This window comes from Oncorhynchus clarkii, chromosome 32 (genome assembly GCF_045791955.1).
Source record: "Oncorhynchus clarkii lewisi isolate Uvic-CL-2024 chromosome 32, UVic_Ocla_1.0, whole genome shotgun sequence".
NCBI classification, from domain to species: domain Eukaryota; kingdom Metazoa; phylum Chordata; class Actinopteri; order Salmoniformes; family Salmonidae; genus Oncorhynchus; species Oncorhynchus clarkii.
Genome location: NC_092178.1, coordinates 23,352,501 through 23,372,511, shown reverse-complemented (window position 1 = coordinate 23,372,511; position 20,011 = coordinate 23,352,501). Strand labels below are relative to the sequence as shown.

At 41.1% G+C, this 20,011-nt stretch overlaps 1 protein-coding gene across 1 annotated transcript; it reads left to right on the top strand.

Annotated features, from left to right (window-relative positions):
- Positions 1-4,277: 4,277 nt before the first annotated feature.
- On the top strand, positions 4,278-15,954 carry LOC139391815 (leucine-rich repeat-containing protein 3B-like). The gene is made up of 5 exons (XM_071139379.1): positions 4,278-4,428; positions 10,270-13,230; positions 13,974-14,269; positions 14,450-14,912; positions 14,945-15,954. The coding sequence occupies exon 2, from the start codon at positions 10,459-10,461 to the stop codon at positions 11,278-11,280; it is 822 nt and encodes a 273-aa protein (XP_070995480.1). The 5' UTR covers positions 4,278-4,428; positions 10,270-10,458; the 3' UTR covers positions 11,281-13,230; positions 13,974-14,269; positions 14,450-14,912; positions 14,945-15,954.
- The last annotated feature ends 4,057 nt before the right edge of the window (positions 15,955-20,011 follow it).

Here is a 20,011-nt window from a genome sequence, read left to right as displayed (position 1 = left end):
CAGTTTGAACAATTTCAGTGACTTCATACAAAGTAATATTTTCTTCAAAGAAAAGAGTGACATTCTTTCACATGATTTATTAAATTTTTTAGAACATAACAATTCTTTAAGGTAAATTAAAATTAGTAGTTTGCTTCAATAGTCTGTAGTAATTTACGGAATTACAGTAATGAGAAAAAAAAGGTAGAAACTAAAAGTACATACTGTAATTCAAACAAATAATTGAGGGGCTAATCCTGCCTCTCTCTAGCATCAGGCCACAGGTTTTCTTCAACATCACATCTAATGTTTTCTTGCCATGCACCTGGGGAAGAACCTTCTGGAGTGCCTTATCCATCCCTGGTAGTCCTCTGGACTCGTGTCATCACATCCGGCACGCATGGCTTCCAAAAGAGACATTTGGTCATGTGGGTGGTGACCAAACACTTTCCACCTCCAGGCAGAGAAAAACTCCTCTATTGGGTTGAGGAAGGGTGAATTTGCAGGCAGGTACAAAACCATAAATCTGTGATGTGCTGCAAACCAATCTGTGACAGCTGCAGAGTGGTGAAAAGCAACGGTATTGCAAACTATGACAAAAACTTGGGGGTTTCTTACTGGCTCCCCCTGTTCTGCTGGCACTAGCTGAGCATAGAGCTGTTCTAGGAAAGCTATAAGCCTTTCTGTGTTGTATGGGCCAATGAGTGGTGTGTTGAGAAGCAAACCATCATTGGCCATTGCAGCACACATGGTGATATTTCCCCCCCTTTGGCCTGGAACCTCCACAGTGGCCCTTTGACCTATAACATTCCTTGTTTTGGCAAGGTTAAATCCAGCTTCATCGATAAATACAAATGAATGTGGTCTTTCCAGTGCTTCCACCTCCATTACTCTCTGAAAAACAGTAAGTGCACAGTTTTACTGTAGAAATGCTAGTGTTTTTTTTTACTGTAAATATTTTGTATAGCTGTGTACGTAACCTCAGACGTCTTACCTGGACATATTGGTATCTTTGCTCTTTTACCCGTTCACTGTTTCTCTCGAACGGTACAGTGTATAACTGTTTCATTGTAACTTGGTGTTTCTTTAGGACTCGAGCAATAGTTGTTGTGCTGACAGAATTAACATTTTCAAATATATCATTATCAGCCAGCACTCTATCTTGAATCTCCCGCAGTTTTATTGCATTGTTGACAACAACCATGTCAACAATAGCATTTTCCTGCGCATCTGAAAATATTTTTCCTCTTCCCCCTGTTGGGGGCAGCCTTTGGGTCCTGTTGTAAAAATATATTTTACAGTCAAACTTACTGTAATATATATCTGTGTAAATATTCTATAATTGCAGTACAAAATAGATTCCTGTAATGTTTTCATTTACTGTAAGGATGTAACTCTCACCTGTTTGCATGATGGAAAATTTGCATTACAGATGCCACTGTGGATCTTTGCAGATTGGGTTGCACCCTCAACCCTGCCTCTCTCAATGAGAGACTATGGTTCACGACATGGTCTATAAGTGTAGCCCTTATTTAATCTGAAATAACAGCTCTTTGTCTTCTTTGTCTTCCTCCACGCATCCGCCCTCTCCCTGCCACCCTTCTCCCTCCACGAACCCATCTTCCTTGTTCCATTTCCAAAATGAGTCTTTCTGAGCTCTACCTATATATACTGTAATATGTGTGTGTTCACTAACAAGTCTAAAACAAGACACCTGCTTAGCCTTTCAGCTGAAATTGCAATCAGCAGTGTTTGAAAGGCACAAGGCTGAAATCTATTCCGTTTTGAATGTGTGGTTCACAGTTTTGACAGCAGTGTGTTAGCATTTGAACAAAGTGCTGTAAATCCACAGTGTTGTGCAGGTTGTGGTTAAAGTCATGGGATAAGTGTGTAGAGTTTTGAAAACTGTGTTCAAGCAATGAAAAACGAACTAGAGTTTGGTCCACATGAACTGCTGCTGTGCAGACTGTAGTTAGAGTTTTGCACATGTGACTCCAGTTGTGTCCACTGTTGTTTAGCAATCGAAAAAAACTGTAAGGGTCTCTTTCAACCATTTCCCTTAGAGTGCCATTCAACCTCATCTTTGTCTGTACAACACCACACAAACAACATACTTATCCTAGTGGTAACATCAATCTATAGCCCCTTAGAAATGGAGGAGGAACAGTGTGCTGCATCAATCTGTCAAGCCTTAGGAGGAGGGGCTTCATCTAGGAGACAATCAAAGTGTGCGTCCAAAATGGCACCCTGTTTCCTATACATAGTGCACTACTTTTGATCTTCTCGTATCAACTGGCCGCCCCCTTGCTGTTTTGTGTGTTTCACTGGGGGTGTGCGGGTGTGCATGCGTGTGTGTGTGTGTGTGTGTGTGTGTGTGTGTGTGTGTGTGTGTGTGTGTGTGTGTGTGTGTGTGTGTGTGTGTGTGTGTGTGTGCGTGTGTGTGTGTGTGTGTGTTTGTATCGACCGCCTGATGCTGCTGTGTCTGTGCTATGTCAAATAGCCTTACCTTTGAGATAAAACAAAGGTCAATAAAAACACAATCGGATTGTGTTTAAAGGCCCACTACAGCCATTTTTGATCATTTTAATTGGTGACATATACACTTTTATCAGATTGTATTGGGTTGAAAGGGACAGGTCCTGGTGTTTTCCAAGTTTTACTCCACAGGTTCGGTTAACAGAGTTAAACTGAGAGGCTGCTGGTTATTGCAGAAAATCTCTGTGACAGCGGAAAACAGGCCATCATTTATTGAATTAATTTATTCCATTCAGATATATATGAAATGACAGGTTTGAGAAAATTATTGCTTGAAGACAGACTTAAACATTGCAAATGTATTGGTAGGCCTTACATGGCAATTGAGAAATTATAGACAGGGGTTGGGTTAAATGCGGAAGACACATTTCGGTTGAATGCATTAGGTGGTCAGTGGTCACCCAAACAGGCTAATGGCCTGATAAATTGTACTAACAATTCATCATTCTTTCCCCTCTAAATCATCCATCAGATAACTGCTTATTGGCTGGAAATAATTAGCCACTCAGTATGCAAATAACCGTAACAAAACATAACCTTTTATGGGCGAAAAGGAAAATGTCTCATCATCGGAGCAGCTAGAACCTCTCAAATACATCGCTGGATGTTGTGTGCGTGGTTGATATACCTCAGCTGATCACTAACTGCTTAATATGAGTAAAGGACTGTTACATGTAAATAGATGGCTAATTATCTCGAATCAACATCTGTTGGAGAATTATACATAAGGTGTAGCGGAGGTGGTTTGACTAACCACATGATGAAGTGATGAATAATCTTGCTTGAGATCTGAGGACTTGCATTAGCTCCCTGGGCTAATGTTGAGGCTTTTGTTCAGCGGGCTAACACAGTCTTGTGGTGGAATGGTTGCGATCGGAGACGTCTGATTACAAAATATAGACTCCTGAGTCCTGAATGTCTTTGTATACTGTGTCCATGGTTGCCTGGCCAGGCTATGACCAAACTCAGAAAGCACTTGATGTCACGTGGTGTCTGGCCCCCAGGGAATCTCTAGGGCCCCTCATGTCATCACCACAGTTGGGTGTTCCCATAGAAATGATGTATATGGGTGTCCCCATTCCTTCCCTGTCTGTTATGTGAGAAATTGAGGGAGATCCTGCTTGACTGCCAGACTGGTGGCCACCATGGGCATGTTACATAGACACAGATTCCCCTGACTGTCACGTGGCCGTGTGACATCTTCATGTGACTCATAAATACCATGGTAAATGGTACTTACTGCGTAGGCCACATTTACCATAGTACTTACTGTGTAGGCCACATTTACCATGGAATTTACTGTGTAGGCCACATGGCAAATGTGGGCTCCTGATTACATTATGTAGGCTACCTGTAGGAAACTTGTGTGAGCAGACACATAGTAACAGAAACGTATTTAGTATAGGGTATTTTCAAATGTGGACCAATGTGATCTGCTACAATTCAAGAATGCAACACTGAAAGGTGTAGACTAACAGTGAAATGCACCTACAATTTGTCTTAACTTAACAACTCTCCATTTAGTTTTACGAGAATACAATACAATGAAAATGTCTGATGATGTATTACAAGTGGATTGACTTAGTCAGAAGAACCCAACAGACAGTATGGCAATACCTACATTCTGTCTGACTGCCGCGTGCATTCCATTCATCCCCGCGCGCGCTCCGGGTAAATACCGTCGCGGCCAATTCTTGTCTCGCAAACCCCTCCCTTACCAGCTCGAGCCCAGTCACATTCCTTTCATGTTCAATACTGAGCAGCAACAAGCAATTGCAACAATGTGAATTTCAACTTCGGATATTCGAACATCTTTGACGAGGATAGGCAAAAATTACAGAAGGAAGATTGGGTTGGAACGATCCGTATGGAATTGTCAACGTATGGAATTGAGAGGGGTTGTTTTTATTGCAGGTGAGAATGGAAACATATGTCGCCTGTTGCTCCGCAGTTCCGTTTCACGCGCAGCACACACACGTATGTATGGAATAATTTTCATGCTGGCTTTCCACCTTTATTTATCTTGTCTGATGGTTGTTGTTAGTCAGATAAGGAAACAAACAGGAATAATAGATGAGTTGGGGTAGTCATATATCCGTTTTTGGGATGATTTCAATATCCACCATGTTTTAAATTAATATTATTATTAAACGTTGTCATGTGACGATTCAATTTGTTGCTTCACAGCCTCATTCATCTCTTCTGATCACTCAAATATAGTTTATTGTTGGACTGTCGAATATACTGTTATTTTTCTGTTATAATAATGTTATGATAGGATGCCTGCAATAATATTGCTGTTATGTCCTTGATAAATACTTGGACATAACATAGTTCAATGGGTGTCATCTTTACATCCATGCCGCAATGACATAGTTTAATCATGGCAGTGAGTTGTTCCCATGTAGAAAACAACAGCTGCGCTGGTCAGAAAGGGAAGCCGGGAACCCTGTAGTAGGTTACGTCGCATTTGGCCGCGGAGCTCGAGGGCAGGGTTAACCGTTGACGGTTGAGCCCAGGAGTGCGCTATAGGAAGGAATTCGCCTTGGTGACGAGCAGGCTCACACAGCAGGGTGTCCTTTTCTTTAGTGTTCATATGAAAATTGTTTAGCAGATACACACTCATTATATCATAGAAAAACTCATACTATATAATAACATCTTGTAATATCAGAATGATAATATATAACCGATAAACAAAAGGCATACATTTAGACCTATAGGCCTACCTAAAAAAAGTGTACAAATCTGTGTAGGCTTGGCTACTCATAAATCAGATTCTTTACCATGGGGCATGGTTTATTTGTTTGGGAAATGCCATGCCATTTATAACACTTGCAGACTATTGTCTTTGAGGAATAGCTTGGCTATTATTTGCTCAGGTCCATTTCTATGGTAATTCGAAACCCCTCAATGCATCAAGACTATTTGCATAAATGGTTCACCCTTAATAATAATGTTAATTGGATTAACACAAACTGTATCAAGTGATGTGGGGCTGTATGCTTCAAGAAAACATAGTAGGCTAGTCCACTGTAGATCTAAGGCTATGTCCCAAATTGCACCCTATTCCCTATGTAGTGCACTACGGCTCTGGTCAAAAGCAGTGCACTATGTATGTAATAAGGTGTCATTTGGGATGCAGCCCACATCTTTGTTGAATTTCATAAATATGGCCTTGACAGGAACATGAACATGTAACTTAAGTAAGAGAATGGCCATATCCTATGATAAATGATCAAAATAGTGTCGTGGTTGTGTCAAAAAAAATGCAACTCTGTCTAATCACTCTGCCTCTTAATACCATGATGGTGTACATCAAGTTGCTCTTACACCTGTGTAGTAACACTACAGTAACACCATTGATGTTACATAGTATTCTAGTAATTGTTTTGTAAATGCATAGTAATGGAACAATTGACATGATTTATTCTCTGACTTTATGGTGGGGTCATATCAAAGAGCTATTTCATTGAACTCTTGACCATTCATTCATCTTCAGGCTAATGCTTCCAGGCTGACAGTGTTTTGCAATGGGTGGCGTCAATATTACTTAACCTAAAAGAGTTATAGCTGTATTTATTTTTCTTTATTTCATGATCCTTACTGCCATGTTGAGATTTGTCATAAGAACTAGCTTTACCTGTAAGCTTTGGTTGACACCAGTGGAAGTCACAGCTAAGCTCTTACAAGGAGAGAAAAAACATGGGGGAGAAAATTATTGAGCAACCACTACATAGCCTAAGTGCTATTTACAAAGCCCATGCATGATTGTAGTTGATTGGGAGCCCATCCCACTTCTAGAGTGCCTGCTAAATTGTGATTGCAGACCAATTTAGTTGCATTTGAAAATCAGATTTTTGTAAAGGATGGCTCTTTTTACAGTAATGTTAAAGGTTGTATTATTCTCTATCCCCAATCCACTCTCTGGCATCTACCCCTTAAAATCATATGACAGATATTTACTTCACAAAAATCCAAGTTAACATTGATGAGATGATACAGATGTAGGATCTTAATTTGATCACTGTTGTTGCTGAGAATTTTCCTGCACAGTAGGAAATGCATACTTGTAGTGTATAAAACTTGTATAAACTTGTAGGTTTAAAAAGGGTTATAAAGTTTGTAATTTTGACTTTAAACTGTCAGACTTGATTTACACTAACGAAAAATGTACTATCCCCTACAAGAAATGTCAATTATTATCCATATAATAATTCACATTTCATGTTGCTGCAGGATTATTTTCTTGCTGTAGCAAGCTGGCCCAAATTAAGATCATACATCTGTAATTGGTCAGAGTTTCAAAATTGTCTAAACCATACTGCTAAACAATATGGTCATATAAAGACTGCAGGTAGAAAGTAAGGACTTTATTCAAGGTATGAATGTTTTAATGGTTCCACTGAATCTTAATGACAGGGCAATCATGTCCTTGATTTGTGAAAAGAAAATTGAAGTGGTGGCAAAAATAGAAATTGTTGCAGCCTCGCAGCTGAGGCTATATGCTAGTTGTTAGTGGACTGTGGACACACAACATTTACATATCAATTAACGTTTGGCCAATTATAGATTTCAAAGGCTCCCATTTCAACCTGTATGTGAAAAACCTTTTGACACTGCAGTGTGACCAGAGACGGAAGAGGGCCATCAGCTGAATTCAGTCAGGTCATTACTGTGAAATATCTGTTGGGTATGATGGTATGACTTCAGTCAGTTAGTCATTGGACTTGAAAGGCCTCAAAGCTCACACACTCCCAGTGACACATAGCCTACATTCTCCCCTCCAAGGGCCTCTGAAGATGATGCATTCAAAATCCCTCGTCACCGCGGATACCAACTGTCACTTGTGTTGCTTTGCCATTTTTCTACTTGCGGATGGTGGATGACATGCCTGCATGCAATTCAACGTTTTGGCAGTTGGCGTTTGAACCTAGACAGACTTGAGGGAGGCTGGGCCTCAGACAACACAGATGCTTCCCTCCCTGAAATTGATAAATAAACATAAATTCTATTCTATTCTATTTTTGTCTCTCTGTCATATCTTTGAGCTGTGCCTGGTGCTCCCAGGGGAGACTGGGCCTCAGACAGTCAACTAAGATTCTTCCCTTTCTAAATCTCTCTCATCCTCATTGGATCTAGTGAACAACACAAGCTGTACGGAGATAGGGCCACTCCCTCACACTAGGTTATTATTATCTATATAGTTTTTAGTATCTATTTTTTCCCCCAGATATGTGGAGATGCCCATATCCATTAACAATCACTGTATTCTAGAGCGTTCTACAATTCCTCCCATCAAGCTGCTGGGCAGTATAGTAAAGTTGTGTATAATCAGAATTGATCGTATGTCTAAGTGGATACATGTTTCAGGATCTTATCCTGTTTGAACTCAGTAATGAATGTGTTTTATCAGTACCTCAGGGAGATCTGACAGACAAATGTTAGTATGTGTTTATATACATGATAGGTAGGGTCTCGATATGGGGAAAGTCATACGACAGAAAATAAGTGCATAGTACAGTTAACTTACAGACTACAGGATATATAGGCTCTCAATATGGGGAAAATACAGCTATGGCTGAATAAAGGTGCATAGCATTTTTATGATTGAATAGAGCTGCATTGTACACTTGGGTTAATGTAGAGTTCCTGCACTGTAAGTGAATTCCACACATTCACCCTGTGCTGTGTCTTCCCCATGTGATGTTCTGCAGACAAGGATCTGTTTTGAGAAGGTGACAATACACAGTGTGACAGAGGGAGAATGAGGGGGGCATGATATAACCAGCCTGCTGCACTCCACTGTACTTAGCACTTATCACACAATGGCTGAGTCCCTATCACACAATGTGTGAGTCCCTATCACACAATGTGTGAGTCCCTATCACACAATAGTGAGTCCCAAATGGCACCCTATTCCCTATGGGACCTGGTAAAAAAGTAGTGCACACATAGAGAATAGGGTGCCATTTGGAATGCAGGCAATGTGTTGTTGTTATCCACAGTACGCAAGCTTACAATAGAGCAGGTATATGTTTTTTTTTACTAACAATACCGATCATGTCATGATTGGGAACGTAAGTAAACATTGATTCCATTGTCCGCTCTAACTTCACATTACTGTGCACTTACCGTATTCTTACTCTTACACAGATAATAAAATGTACATGTCACAACAGGCAATGTATATGTTTGACAGATCGTCATTGTGAATTTGAATCTGTTCTTAAAACTCTTTCCTGCAGTCAAAGGACTAAATTGCCCTGCTAGTGGCCTCATGGGTGGAATGTTCATATTTTTCAGAATTTCAGAATTATTAAAAAATTGTATATATATATATATATATATATATATATATATTCAACGGCGAAAATCCGGTGTTTCTATGTCAAACGGTTTTGTTATATTTAAGTCTTCTGTGATGTATATAAAGTGTAATATTGGGATGCATACTCAAAATTGACCATATTTCAACTCTATATCTGAAATTATGCAGGTGCCTTCTTTTTTTAATCCCATAACCACGTGTGTGAGGTATATACTTTGGTTTCAAATTAGATTTGTTTAAGACTACCAAGAAACACTCTGTGTGACCCTGATTCAGCACACTGCAGTAAGAGGTTAATTGACTAAATACACAACATAGTTGTAGCCTAGTGGTTAGAGTCTAGTGGGTCTAGTGGTTAGAGTCTAGTTGTTAGAGTCTAGTGGGTCTAGTGGTTAGAGTCTAGTGGGTCTAGTGGTTAGAGTCTAGTGGTTAGAACCTAGTGGTTAGAGTCTAGTGGTTAGAGTCTAGTGGTTAGAGTCTAGTGGGTCTAGTGGTTAGAGTCTAGTGGTTAGAGTCTAGTGGTTAGAGTCTAGTGGTTAGAGTCTAGTGGTTAGAGCCTAGTGGTTAGAGCCTAGTGGTTAGAGCGTTGGGCCAGTAACTAAAAGGTTGCTAGATCAAATCCCCGTTCTGACAAGGTAAAAATCTGTCATTCTGCCCCGGAACATGGCAGTTAACCCACTGTTCCTAGGCTCTCATTGTAAATAAGAATTTGCTCTTAACTAGCTTGCCTGGTTAAATAAAAATAGTTTGTAGCTGGCTAGTGTTTGATTCACAGGTCTATCCTTATTGCCATGTCTCAGTAAAGAATGTGTTCTTTTAAGGACAGTAATTCTTCTAACCTAGCTTAATCAATCAAATGTATTTATAAAGTCCTTTTTACATCAGCAGTTGTCACAAAGTGCTTATACAGAAACAGAGCCTAAAATCCCAGAGAGCAAGAAATGCAGATGTAGGAATTCCTCCCTAGAAAGGCAGGAACCTAGGAAGAAATCTAGAGAGTTACCAGGCTCTGAGGGGTGGCCAGTCCTCTTCTGGCTTTGCCGGGTGGAGATTATAAGATTATCTTCTGGCCAATAAATTGCCATTAAGGCCAGATTGTTCTTCAATATGTTCAAACATTTATAGATGACCAACAGGGTCAAATAATAGTCACAGTGGTTATTGAGGGTGCAACAGGTCAGCACGTCATAAATAGAACAAGTAGTGCAATGTTGTTTCTATCAATAACAGTGAAATTATGATGATGTGTATACAACAGAGTAAATCAATGGTTATTTTCATTTATACACCGTGGTGCTCCTGTTTTGTCTTTTTGACTACAGCAAAAACCAAAAGGTCCACACTAAAAAAGTTGTTCAAAATACGTATAGTCCTTCATTAAGCAGTTTTATATTTTTTAATGCTTCTATCTGTTTTTATTTCAGCATGAGTTCAACTGGTGGCAGGTCCTGCTAGACCTGAACAGACCAGGAGTGTGTTGGTGGAGGCTCATCAGTCTCCAGTATGGAGTGTTTGGTATGAGCCGTGGCCGGTCTGTTGGTCCTTGGGCCGGTCCAGTGGTGAGGTGTCCCTGTCCCTTGGCGGGATGCTGAGGGCTGGTGGTCCCCACCAGTATGACTCCCCTGGACCTGTGGCTGTCCCGCTCCATCCCCATGTGCCTGCTCCTCCAGAGCCTGGTCCTCATGGCCCTGTGCTTCCCCTCCGCCTCCATGTGTCCCAAGGGCTGCGTCTGCCAGCGGGCCCGACCCGACCCGAGCCTCCACCTCGGCCCGGGGCCCCTGGGGCTCTTCCTTGGCCTCAATGTCACCTGTACCGGGTCCCGGCTCAAAGAGATCCCCCCGGACCTGCCTCCAGACACCGCCGTGCTCCGCCTCGACCACAACCAGATCATGGCCGTCCCCGACCATGCCTTCCGGGGCCTGAGGCTGCTGCGGGAGCTCAACCTGTCCCACAACGCTGTGGAGACGCTGGAGGAGGGTGCCTTCAGTGGCGTGGAGGCCACACTGCAGGTCCTCGACCTCTCACACAACCGCATCACTAGCGTGCACAAGGATGCATTCGCCCGGCTCAAAGCGCGGGTCCTGGTGGATGACAACCCCTGGCACTGTGACTGCACCCTGCAGCAGGCACTGGGCGGCATGGCCCACAACCACGAGGCGGCTGCACGCGTCCTCTGCCGGAGCTCCGAGCTCCAGGAGCAGGAGGGACGCCATTTCCTGGCGGTGGACACAGACCTGTGTAACCTGGCCAAGAGGACCACGGACTACGCAATGCTGGTGACGATGTTCGGCTGGTTCGCCATGGTCATCTCCTACGTGGTGTATTACGTACGGCAGAACCAGGAGGATGCCCGGCGACACTTGGAGTACCTTAAGTCGCTGCCCAGCAAGCCTGTGAAGCCCAACGAGGTGGAGGACATCAGTACTGTGGTGTAACAGGACATCATGACTACTAGACACTATAGGACATCAGTACTCCAGTGTGACATCCCTGTAGTGAGAACTGACATCACTATAGTGAGAACTGACTGTATACAATATAATTAGATTGCCTAATTAGTTCTAGAATTAGAATGACTAATTGATTCTAATTCTATGCATGAACAGCAGAAGTTCAGAACTAAACCCGGAGATATAGGAACCATATTTCAAGATGGATGTAACGTCTTCTGTTGTGAAATGTTTTTTTGATGTACTCAAAAGAAATCATGATAGATTAAACCTGGATCCTTGCATTTGAAGCTTCACACCCAATATGTGTTAATTACAAAGGTAAACACTGAGAAAGCCCAATTTTTAAAGAGGAGAAATGCTTAAACGTTAGTGTTTGTCTGTAGACGTCAATCTAAAGACAAGCATTTTGGAATGCACAGTGTACATGTGCATAGACAACAGCAGTTAGTTCAGATCACATTAACAGAAGGGTAAAGTCTATGGGGGTACCACAGATGGCTTCATTGAGATCTGTTCTGAGATTGTTTTGAAAATCTGAATCTCAGGTTTACATTTTGATAGGTTGATAAGTATTTTTTTAGAGTAAAATCTGGAGAAATGGTTTTTGGACAACATTTTTGTAAGGTAATGATAACAGGCCTTTGATCTAGAGGGTGTTCTGTGCTTGTGCATCCAACTGCATACTTTGTTTAATTTAATTTGAGTAAATAACAGGCCCCAAACATCAATCATGAAACTTACCTTTACTTTCCAAATGTGAAATAATTAGAATCAATGATTTGTTAAAATGATCATGACATCACCAATGTTGAAAAACGACTGATGTGCTGTAAAAATACTAAACATTTCTTCCTTAATTTTGTCAAGTCCCTGTACTATATGTTCTTGTTGTCTTGAAATGACAAAGTTGATTCATTGCATCTTAGTAGATTTGTGATGGTCAGATAACGTAGCACAATGGTTTGGGGTAGATATCGAATCAAATGACTCCCAAAAGAGTCGGTAGATTCAAGTGATTAGTATGTGTGTCATGTGATTTACCAGTACCCTAGTAGTGTCCAAGTTCTCAAGTCCTGAGAACCAACAAGCGTTTTGTGTTACATGTTAACACAACACATACACAACAACACCCAAAAACAATACTGTGCATTTGGCTTTTCCACAAAACTCATTTGCTAAGATTTCTAATGACTCAGTCTATGCTTCCTGAAATAGAATACATATTCATATTCATAGAAATGTGTTTCACACATAGATTCCTTTCTCAGCCAAAGTGGAGAAATACTCAGTGTCCCAAATGGGACCCTATTCCCTACATATAGCCCTATGGACCCTGGTGGAAAGTAATGCACTATGTAGAGAATAGGGTACAATTTGTTACACACCCACAGCGTCACAAACCTGTCGATGGGAAGACTGTAATAATTTCAACACAAACATCCCCTTTCTGTTCAGCCCCCATGCTGCGTTCAGAATGCAGATAGATGCATGCATCATTTACCTTGCCTTTAATAACACTGTGTGTAGAGTTCTATCCCCAGCAATGTGAGACGAGAAAATTACAGCTGTCATTCGTTTAAATGGCTTTCACTTGCATCACAGTGACATGGGTTCACTAAAACATCCCATAGAGAGAAAGATGGAGAGAGAGGGGAGGGGAGGGCAGGGCAGGGCAGAGAGGGATAGAAAGTGAGAGAGAGAAGGAGAGGATAGGTAAGTGGGTGAAGGAGCGATATGGGCAGGAGAGTGAGAGAATGAAAAAAGTAAAAGCTTCTATCCATATTCAATGTGGTTAAAAAATGATGTATTATGTACAAGGAATGTTTACACAGTTTAGATTTTCCCCCCAGTGCTGCAAGGTGGCCAGTTCATTTGGAAGGATTTGATGATATGATGAGCACAGGTTGTTACAACAGGGAGTAGTTACAACAGGTTGTAGTTACAACAGGTTGATACAACAGGTAGTAGTTACAACAGAGTTACAACAGGTAGTAGTTACAATAGTTAGTAGTTACAACAGGTTGTTACAACAGGTTGTTACAACAGGTAGTAGTTACAACAGGTTTAGTTACAACATGTAGTAGTTACAATAGGTAGTAGTTACAACAGGTTGTTAAAACAGGTTGAAGTTACAACAAGTCGTTACAACAGGTAGTAGTTACAACAGGTTGTTACAACAGGTAGTACTTACAACAGGTTGTTACAAGAGGTTGTAGTTACAACAGGTTGTTACAACAGGTTGTAGTTACAACAGGTAGTAGTTACAACAAGTCGTTACAACAGGTAATAGTTACAACAGGTTGTTACAACAGGTAGTAGTTACAACAGGTTCTTACAACAGGTTGTAGTTACAGCAGGTTGTAATTACAACATATTGTTACAACAGGTAGTAGTAGCAACAGGTAGTAGTTACAACAGGTTGTAGTTACAGCAGGTTGTAGTTACAACAAGTCGTTACAACAGGTAGTAGTTACAACAGGTTGTAGTTACAGCAGGTTGTAGTTACAACAGGTTGTAGTTACAACAAGTCGTTACAACAGGTAGTAGTTACAACAGGTTGTTACAATAGGTAGTAGTTACAACAGGTTGTTACAACAGGTTGTAGTTACAGCAGGTTGTAGTTACAACAGGTTGTTACAAGAGGTAGTAGTAGCAACAGGTAGTAGTTACAACAGGTTGTTACAACAGGTTGTAGTTACAGCAGGTTGTAGTTACAACAAGTCGTTACAACAGGTAGTAGTTACAACAGGTTGTTACAACAGGTTGTAGTTACAACAGGTTGTTACAACAGGTTGTAGTTACAACAGGTTGTAGTTACAACAAGTCATTACAACAGGTAGTAGTTATAACAGGTTGTTATAACAGGTAGTAGTTACAACAGGTTGTAGTTACAGCAGGTTGTAGTTACAACAAGTTATTACAACAGGTAGTAGTTACAACAGGTTGTTACAATAGGTAGTAGTAACAACAGGTAGTAGTTACAACAAGTTGTTACAACAGGTTGTAGTTACAACAGGTTGTAGTTACAACAAGTCATTACAACAGGTAGTAGTTATAACAGGTAGTAGTTACAACAGGTTGTTACAACAGGTTGTAGTTACAACAGGTTGTAGTTGCAACAAGTCATTACAACAGGTAGTAGTTATAACAGGTTGTTATAACAGGTAGTAGTTACAACAGGTTGTTACAATAGGTAGTAGTTACAACAGGTTGTTACAACAGGTTGTAGTTACAGCAGGTTGTAGTTACAACAGGTTGTTACAAGAGGTAGTAGTAGCAACAGGTAGTAGTTACAACAGGTTGTTACAACAGGTTGTAGTTACAGCAGGCTGTAGTTACAACAAGTCATTACAACAGGTAGTAGTTATAACAGGTTGTTATAACAGGTGGTAGTTACAACAGGTTGTAGTTACAGCAGGTTGTAGTTACAACAAGTCATTACAACAGGTAGTAGTTACAACAGGTTGTTACAATAGGTAGTAGTAACAACAGGTAGTAGTTACAACAGGTTGTTACAACAGGTTGTAGTTACAACAGGTTGTAGTTACAGCAGTTTGTAGTTACAACAAGTCATTAAAACAGGGTGTAGTTACAGCAGGTTGTAGTTACAACAGGTAGTAGTAACAATAGGTAGTAGTAACAACAGGTAGTAGTTACAACAAGTCGTTAAAACAGGGTGTAGTTACAGTAGGTTGTAGTTACAACAGGTTGTAGTTACAACAAGTCATTAAAACAGGGTGTAGTTACAGCAGGTTGTAGTTACAACAGGTAGTAGTAACAATAGGTAGTAGTTACAACAGGTTGTATTTACAGTAGGTTGTAGTTACAGCAGGCTGTAGTTACAACAAGTCGTTAAAACAGGGTGTAGTTACAGCAGGTTGTAGTTACAACAGGTTTTAGTTACAACAGGTTGATAGACAAGTAGGCCTACTCACAACACACATTTATCAAACTAAATGTAAATAGGTACATTGTTGTTGTGTGCGAGAAGGAATTTGAAATCCATTTAATAAATTGTTGTATTTTAATGTTGTGCTACTGTACAGCCTTTTGCACTGTCTTGTCCTGCAGAGCAGAGGCCATGAGTTCATGTCTCATGTATTTGTAATGGGTTTAGGAGAGGAGACTTCAATGCATGTACCCATACCGCAAATTAAAAAAGCACAGTGTAGCCAAGCCAAGGACTCTGGAAGAATATTTAATTAAGTGCCTGAAAAACTTCTCTCATATTTTCTGTTTCTCATTTTAACCAAATAATTTCACATTCAGAGTTGTTTTCTGGACATGAATGAAAAAAGCACTGCGTTTCACAGTCAAAGGTTTCTGTGTTTAATATTCCTCTCATGTCCAGCATAGTGTATACAGAACCAACACAAAGGAGACATTAACGCTGTATGGTTTGTCTTTGAAAGAGCTGATAGAAATGAAATGGACGTTGATATCCTAGTTTCCTACCATCTAAATAAAGAAGAAAAAACGTGAAAGTAGCATAAAACAGAGAGAATGTGGTTATTGTCTTCTCTGCCTGTCCATTTTCTTTTTCGTTTTTGAGACGGACAAAACATTGTCTGATGCTTTGTGATAAAACTGAAGACCAAGCACTGATACAACCATCCACACGTTGTAAAGGCATGTCATAAAAGGAAATAAAGGAAATATGGACACTCGTGATTTATTTGAATTTAACTTTGGATGGTCATGATGATTGTTGTAGCCTTCTACCCAATACTTAGCATCAGGAGTAGAGAGGGACACCCATATGCCTGTGAAGTCCAGTCAACTTTATTTAAAGTTTATTGTCAGAAGTTTTCAATACACTTTACAGAGGGACATTTGCCATGCGCTGATAACATTGTATCAATCACTTGTTCACGTTTTAGCTAAACAACATGTTTCTCTTTGAATAATGAGCTTCAGTATGTTTATTTGCATTTGTCTTTAAAGCTGGAATCCTTAATGGTGAAACAGCCAAGTCTGTTTGCAATATTACAACAACAAAGAAGTTACTGCAAACAACGAACACAGTTTTCCCGCCTCTGACATCATTGCACGAGCGATAGAAGAGCACAATATGTACTTCAATGTTTTTACCATTCTGCACGACGTTTCTCTGCTCACAACGTTTTTCTGCTCGGCAACAAAAACAATTACAAGGGTGGTGGGGCGGCCCATGGCACTGTACTGCGGATTCTATCTTTAAATGCAAAGTACGACAGATCATGAATAAGGCATGTTCAGAAAACACAGACACACATACAGACAAACACACACACTGATGAGGAGCCAATCATGGCTAAATTGAAACAAAGGGAAATAGTGTTTGAAGTTGAGACTAGAGGCCTCTTGTCAACGTTTCGCTAAAAGCACAGATGAACAAACGCTGCCTGCCATACATGAGTGCTCCTGTCTGTCTCAAAACAATTACTCGCTTCTTTCTTCCCCTCGACACCACGGCTACATCTGTTCAATGTCTCCCGGCTTCCTCCCTCCCTCCCTCCCTCCCTCCATCCCTCCATCCGTCTGTATTTAAGGCTGGGATAGGATGGATGCCCGACTGTTCTGAATTCTCTTCTGAATTATAAACTGTCACAGACTAAAATTAGATCCTTAAATTAGATCTATTTTTATACCTAAGGTACACCCAGAGTCATACTTCATGTTCTCTGCCAACACCCCCCAACCCCTACAATCTCTCCCTATGAACCACTTCCACCCAGCTGTCCCCTGACCAGCCACACCCCCACTCTCCCAGCCACACCCCCACTCTCCCAGCCACACCCCCACTCTCCCAGCCATACCCCCATTCTCCCAGCTATTGTATCAATCACTTGTTCACGTTTTAGCTAAACAACATGTTTCTCTTTCCCACTCTCCCAGCCACACCCCCACTCTCCCAGCTATACCCCCACTCTCCCAGCCACACCCCCACCCCCATTCTCCCAGCCACACCCCCTACTCTCACGCCACAGTATGACAGAGTCAGGTAAAATGAATGTACACATGGACATTTCTCAGACATATATGTCTCCAAGGACCAGCATCAGAGGGTTTGAAATATTATTGAAGAGTGCACCATAACATCTGTCTAAGATGTGAACTTAGAGAAATTAAAAGAAGGACTTTAAAAGATAGAGAAGTACCAGAGAGGTTGGGTTAGGTACCCGTTCCCTTAAGTTGAATCCTAACTTGCACTTTGTCTAACACGGCCATCAATGCATGACTACATGAACATTGGAAATTACTGCAAGTCTCAAGTAAAAATACAAATCTATACATGCAATGACTTTGTCTATTTATTGAGGCTACCAGACAGCCCTTTTCATTATTTTGTCTACAACACATTTTGGTTATGTAATAATTAATTTGAACAACAAATTCCAAAATCAACCTTCATAAGTAAATAATACATTTCAAGCTATTTTGACATACCAAAATGATGCCCCTTCGCTGGTGAGTTTGCAAAGTAAACTGTTCATATTCTTGATCACCAATTTTTGATCACCAATGTATTTATGGTAATCCTCTCTCTTTACAATTTGATGTTTGCTCCGCAACCGATCCTATATTTAGCTGTACAGCAAATCAGCAATCTGGTCTCTAGCTCAGTGGTTCTCACATGTTTTGACCCTCTACCCCCAAACAGAAGTGGTTCATAGTGCGCAGACACAAACACAATCCCTGTAGCCTTTCATTACCGCAATAAACGGTGATGCATTTTCAAAACGCAAGATACAGAAATAAACTGAGACTGGATTGTAAACTGAGACTGAGACTGGATTGTGTCGAAGCACAGATCTGGGGAAGGGTACCAAATAAATGATGCCGCATTGAAGGTCCCCAAGAACGCAGTGTCCTCCATCATTCTTAAATGGAAGAACCAAGACTCTTGCTAGAGCTGGCAGCCCGGCCAAACTGAGCAATCTGGGTAAAAGGGCCATGATCATGAAGGTGAACCAGAACACAATGGTAACTCTGACAGAGCTCCAGAGTTCCTCTGTGGAGATGGGAGAACATTCCAGAAGGACAACCATCTCTGCAGCACTCCACCAATCAGGCCTTTATGGTAGAGTGGCCAGACAGAAGCCACTCCTCAGTAAAAGGCACATTGCTTGGAGTTTGCCAAAAGACACCTAAAGACTCCCAGACCATGAGAAACAAGATTCTCTGGTCTGATGAAACCAAGATTTAACTTCTTGGCCTGAATGCCAAGCGTCACGTCTGGAGGAAACCTGGCACCACCCCTACGGCAAAGCAAGGTGGTGGCAGCATCATGCTGTGGAGATGTTTTTCAGCGGCAGGGACTAGGAGACTAGTCAGGATGGAGGAAAAGATTAACGGAGCAAAGTACAGAGAGATCCTTGATGAAAACCTGCTCCAGCGAGCCCAGGACGTCAGACGAGGGCAAAGGTTCACCTTTCAACTGGACAACCCTAAGCACACAGCCAAAACAACTCAGGAGTGGCTTTGGGACAAGTCTCTCAATGTCCTTGAGTGGCCCAGCCAGAGCCCGGACTTGAACCCGATCAAACATCTCTGGAGAGACCTGAAATTAGCTCTGTAGCGACACTCCCTATCCAACCTGACAGAGCTTGAGAGGTTCTGCAGAGAAGAATGGGAGACACTCCCCAAATACAGGTGTGCCAAGCTTGTGGCGTCATACCCAAGAAGACTCAAGGCTGTATCGCTGCCAAAGGTGCTTCAACAAAGTACTGAGTAAAGGGTCTGAATACTTAAGTAAACGGGATATTTCCTTTTTTATTTGTATACATTTGCATACATTTTATAAAATCTGTTTTTGCTTTGTCAACATGGGGTATTGTGTGTAGATTGATTAGGGGAAAAAACTTTTTAATCAATTTTAGAATAAGGCTGTAATATAGCAAAATGTGGAAAAAGTCAAGGGGTCTGAATACTTTCCGAATGCACTGTACAGCCAAATAATTAACTTAACCAAACTAGGCCTATCTGAAATGATCAGATAGCTAACTGTATTTTATATGGATTATATAAAAGTAGGCTACTGTGTTTATGCCAGGCAAAACAGGAGAAAATCACATTTGAATACACACCTTGCTATCCAGTGAGCACCAGGCTTGTAGCACTACAACTCATACAGAGACCAGACCAGACTGAGCCAGTTAAAACAGACCGTGAGCCAGCTAAAACACTGCCTGATTGTGATGTGTTTTCATTTCCTCCTGGTGTCTGATGGGAGGGAGCTGGCAATGATTCCTTATCTGTCTCTGCATATTGCTTAGCATCAGCCATGCCAACAGTGCTGGTTGGACCTAGACTTAATAATTCTCCTAGGGACAAGACTAATCTTAAGTTCATAAAGTCAGAGCCATTGAAAGTGATCTTCAGGGGCATCAATTTATGGTAATTCAAGGTATTGTCTTCGGGGACAAGCTCTCTGTCTGAAACGAAACATCAAGGGATGGTTTCCCAGACTCAGATTAAACCTCCCACTGAAATAAAAAGTATATGGAAAATCTTAATTGAAAGTGCTTTTTGGTCCAGGAATAAGCTTAATCTGTGTCCAGGAAACTGGCCCCAAATACGTTTCAACCTTATGTTATTAGTTGCTAATTCCTCATATTAATTTCCACCCTCAGTGTTTGGCATTTTGCTTATCACTACTGTATAATAAATGAATGATGGCATGTAAATACTCTCATTTTCAAAAAACATTTGTTCCTCATCTTTGAAATGC

What these genes read in the sequence shown, in the direction of transcription:
- LOC139391815 (XM_071139379.1), top strand. Translation starts at nt 10,459, where the DNA reads ATGACTCCCCTGGACCTGTGGCTGTCCCGCTCCATCCCCATGTGCCTG.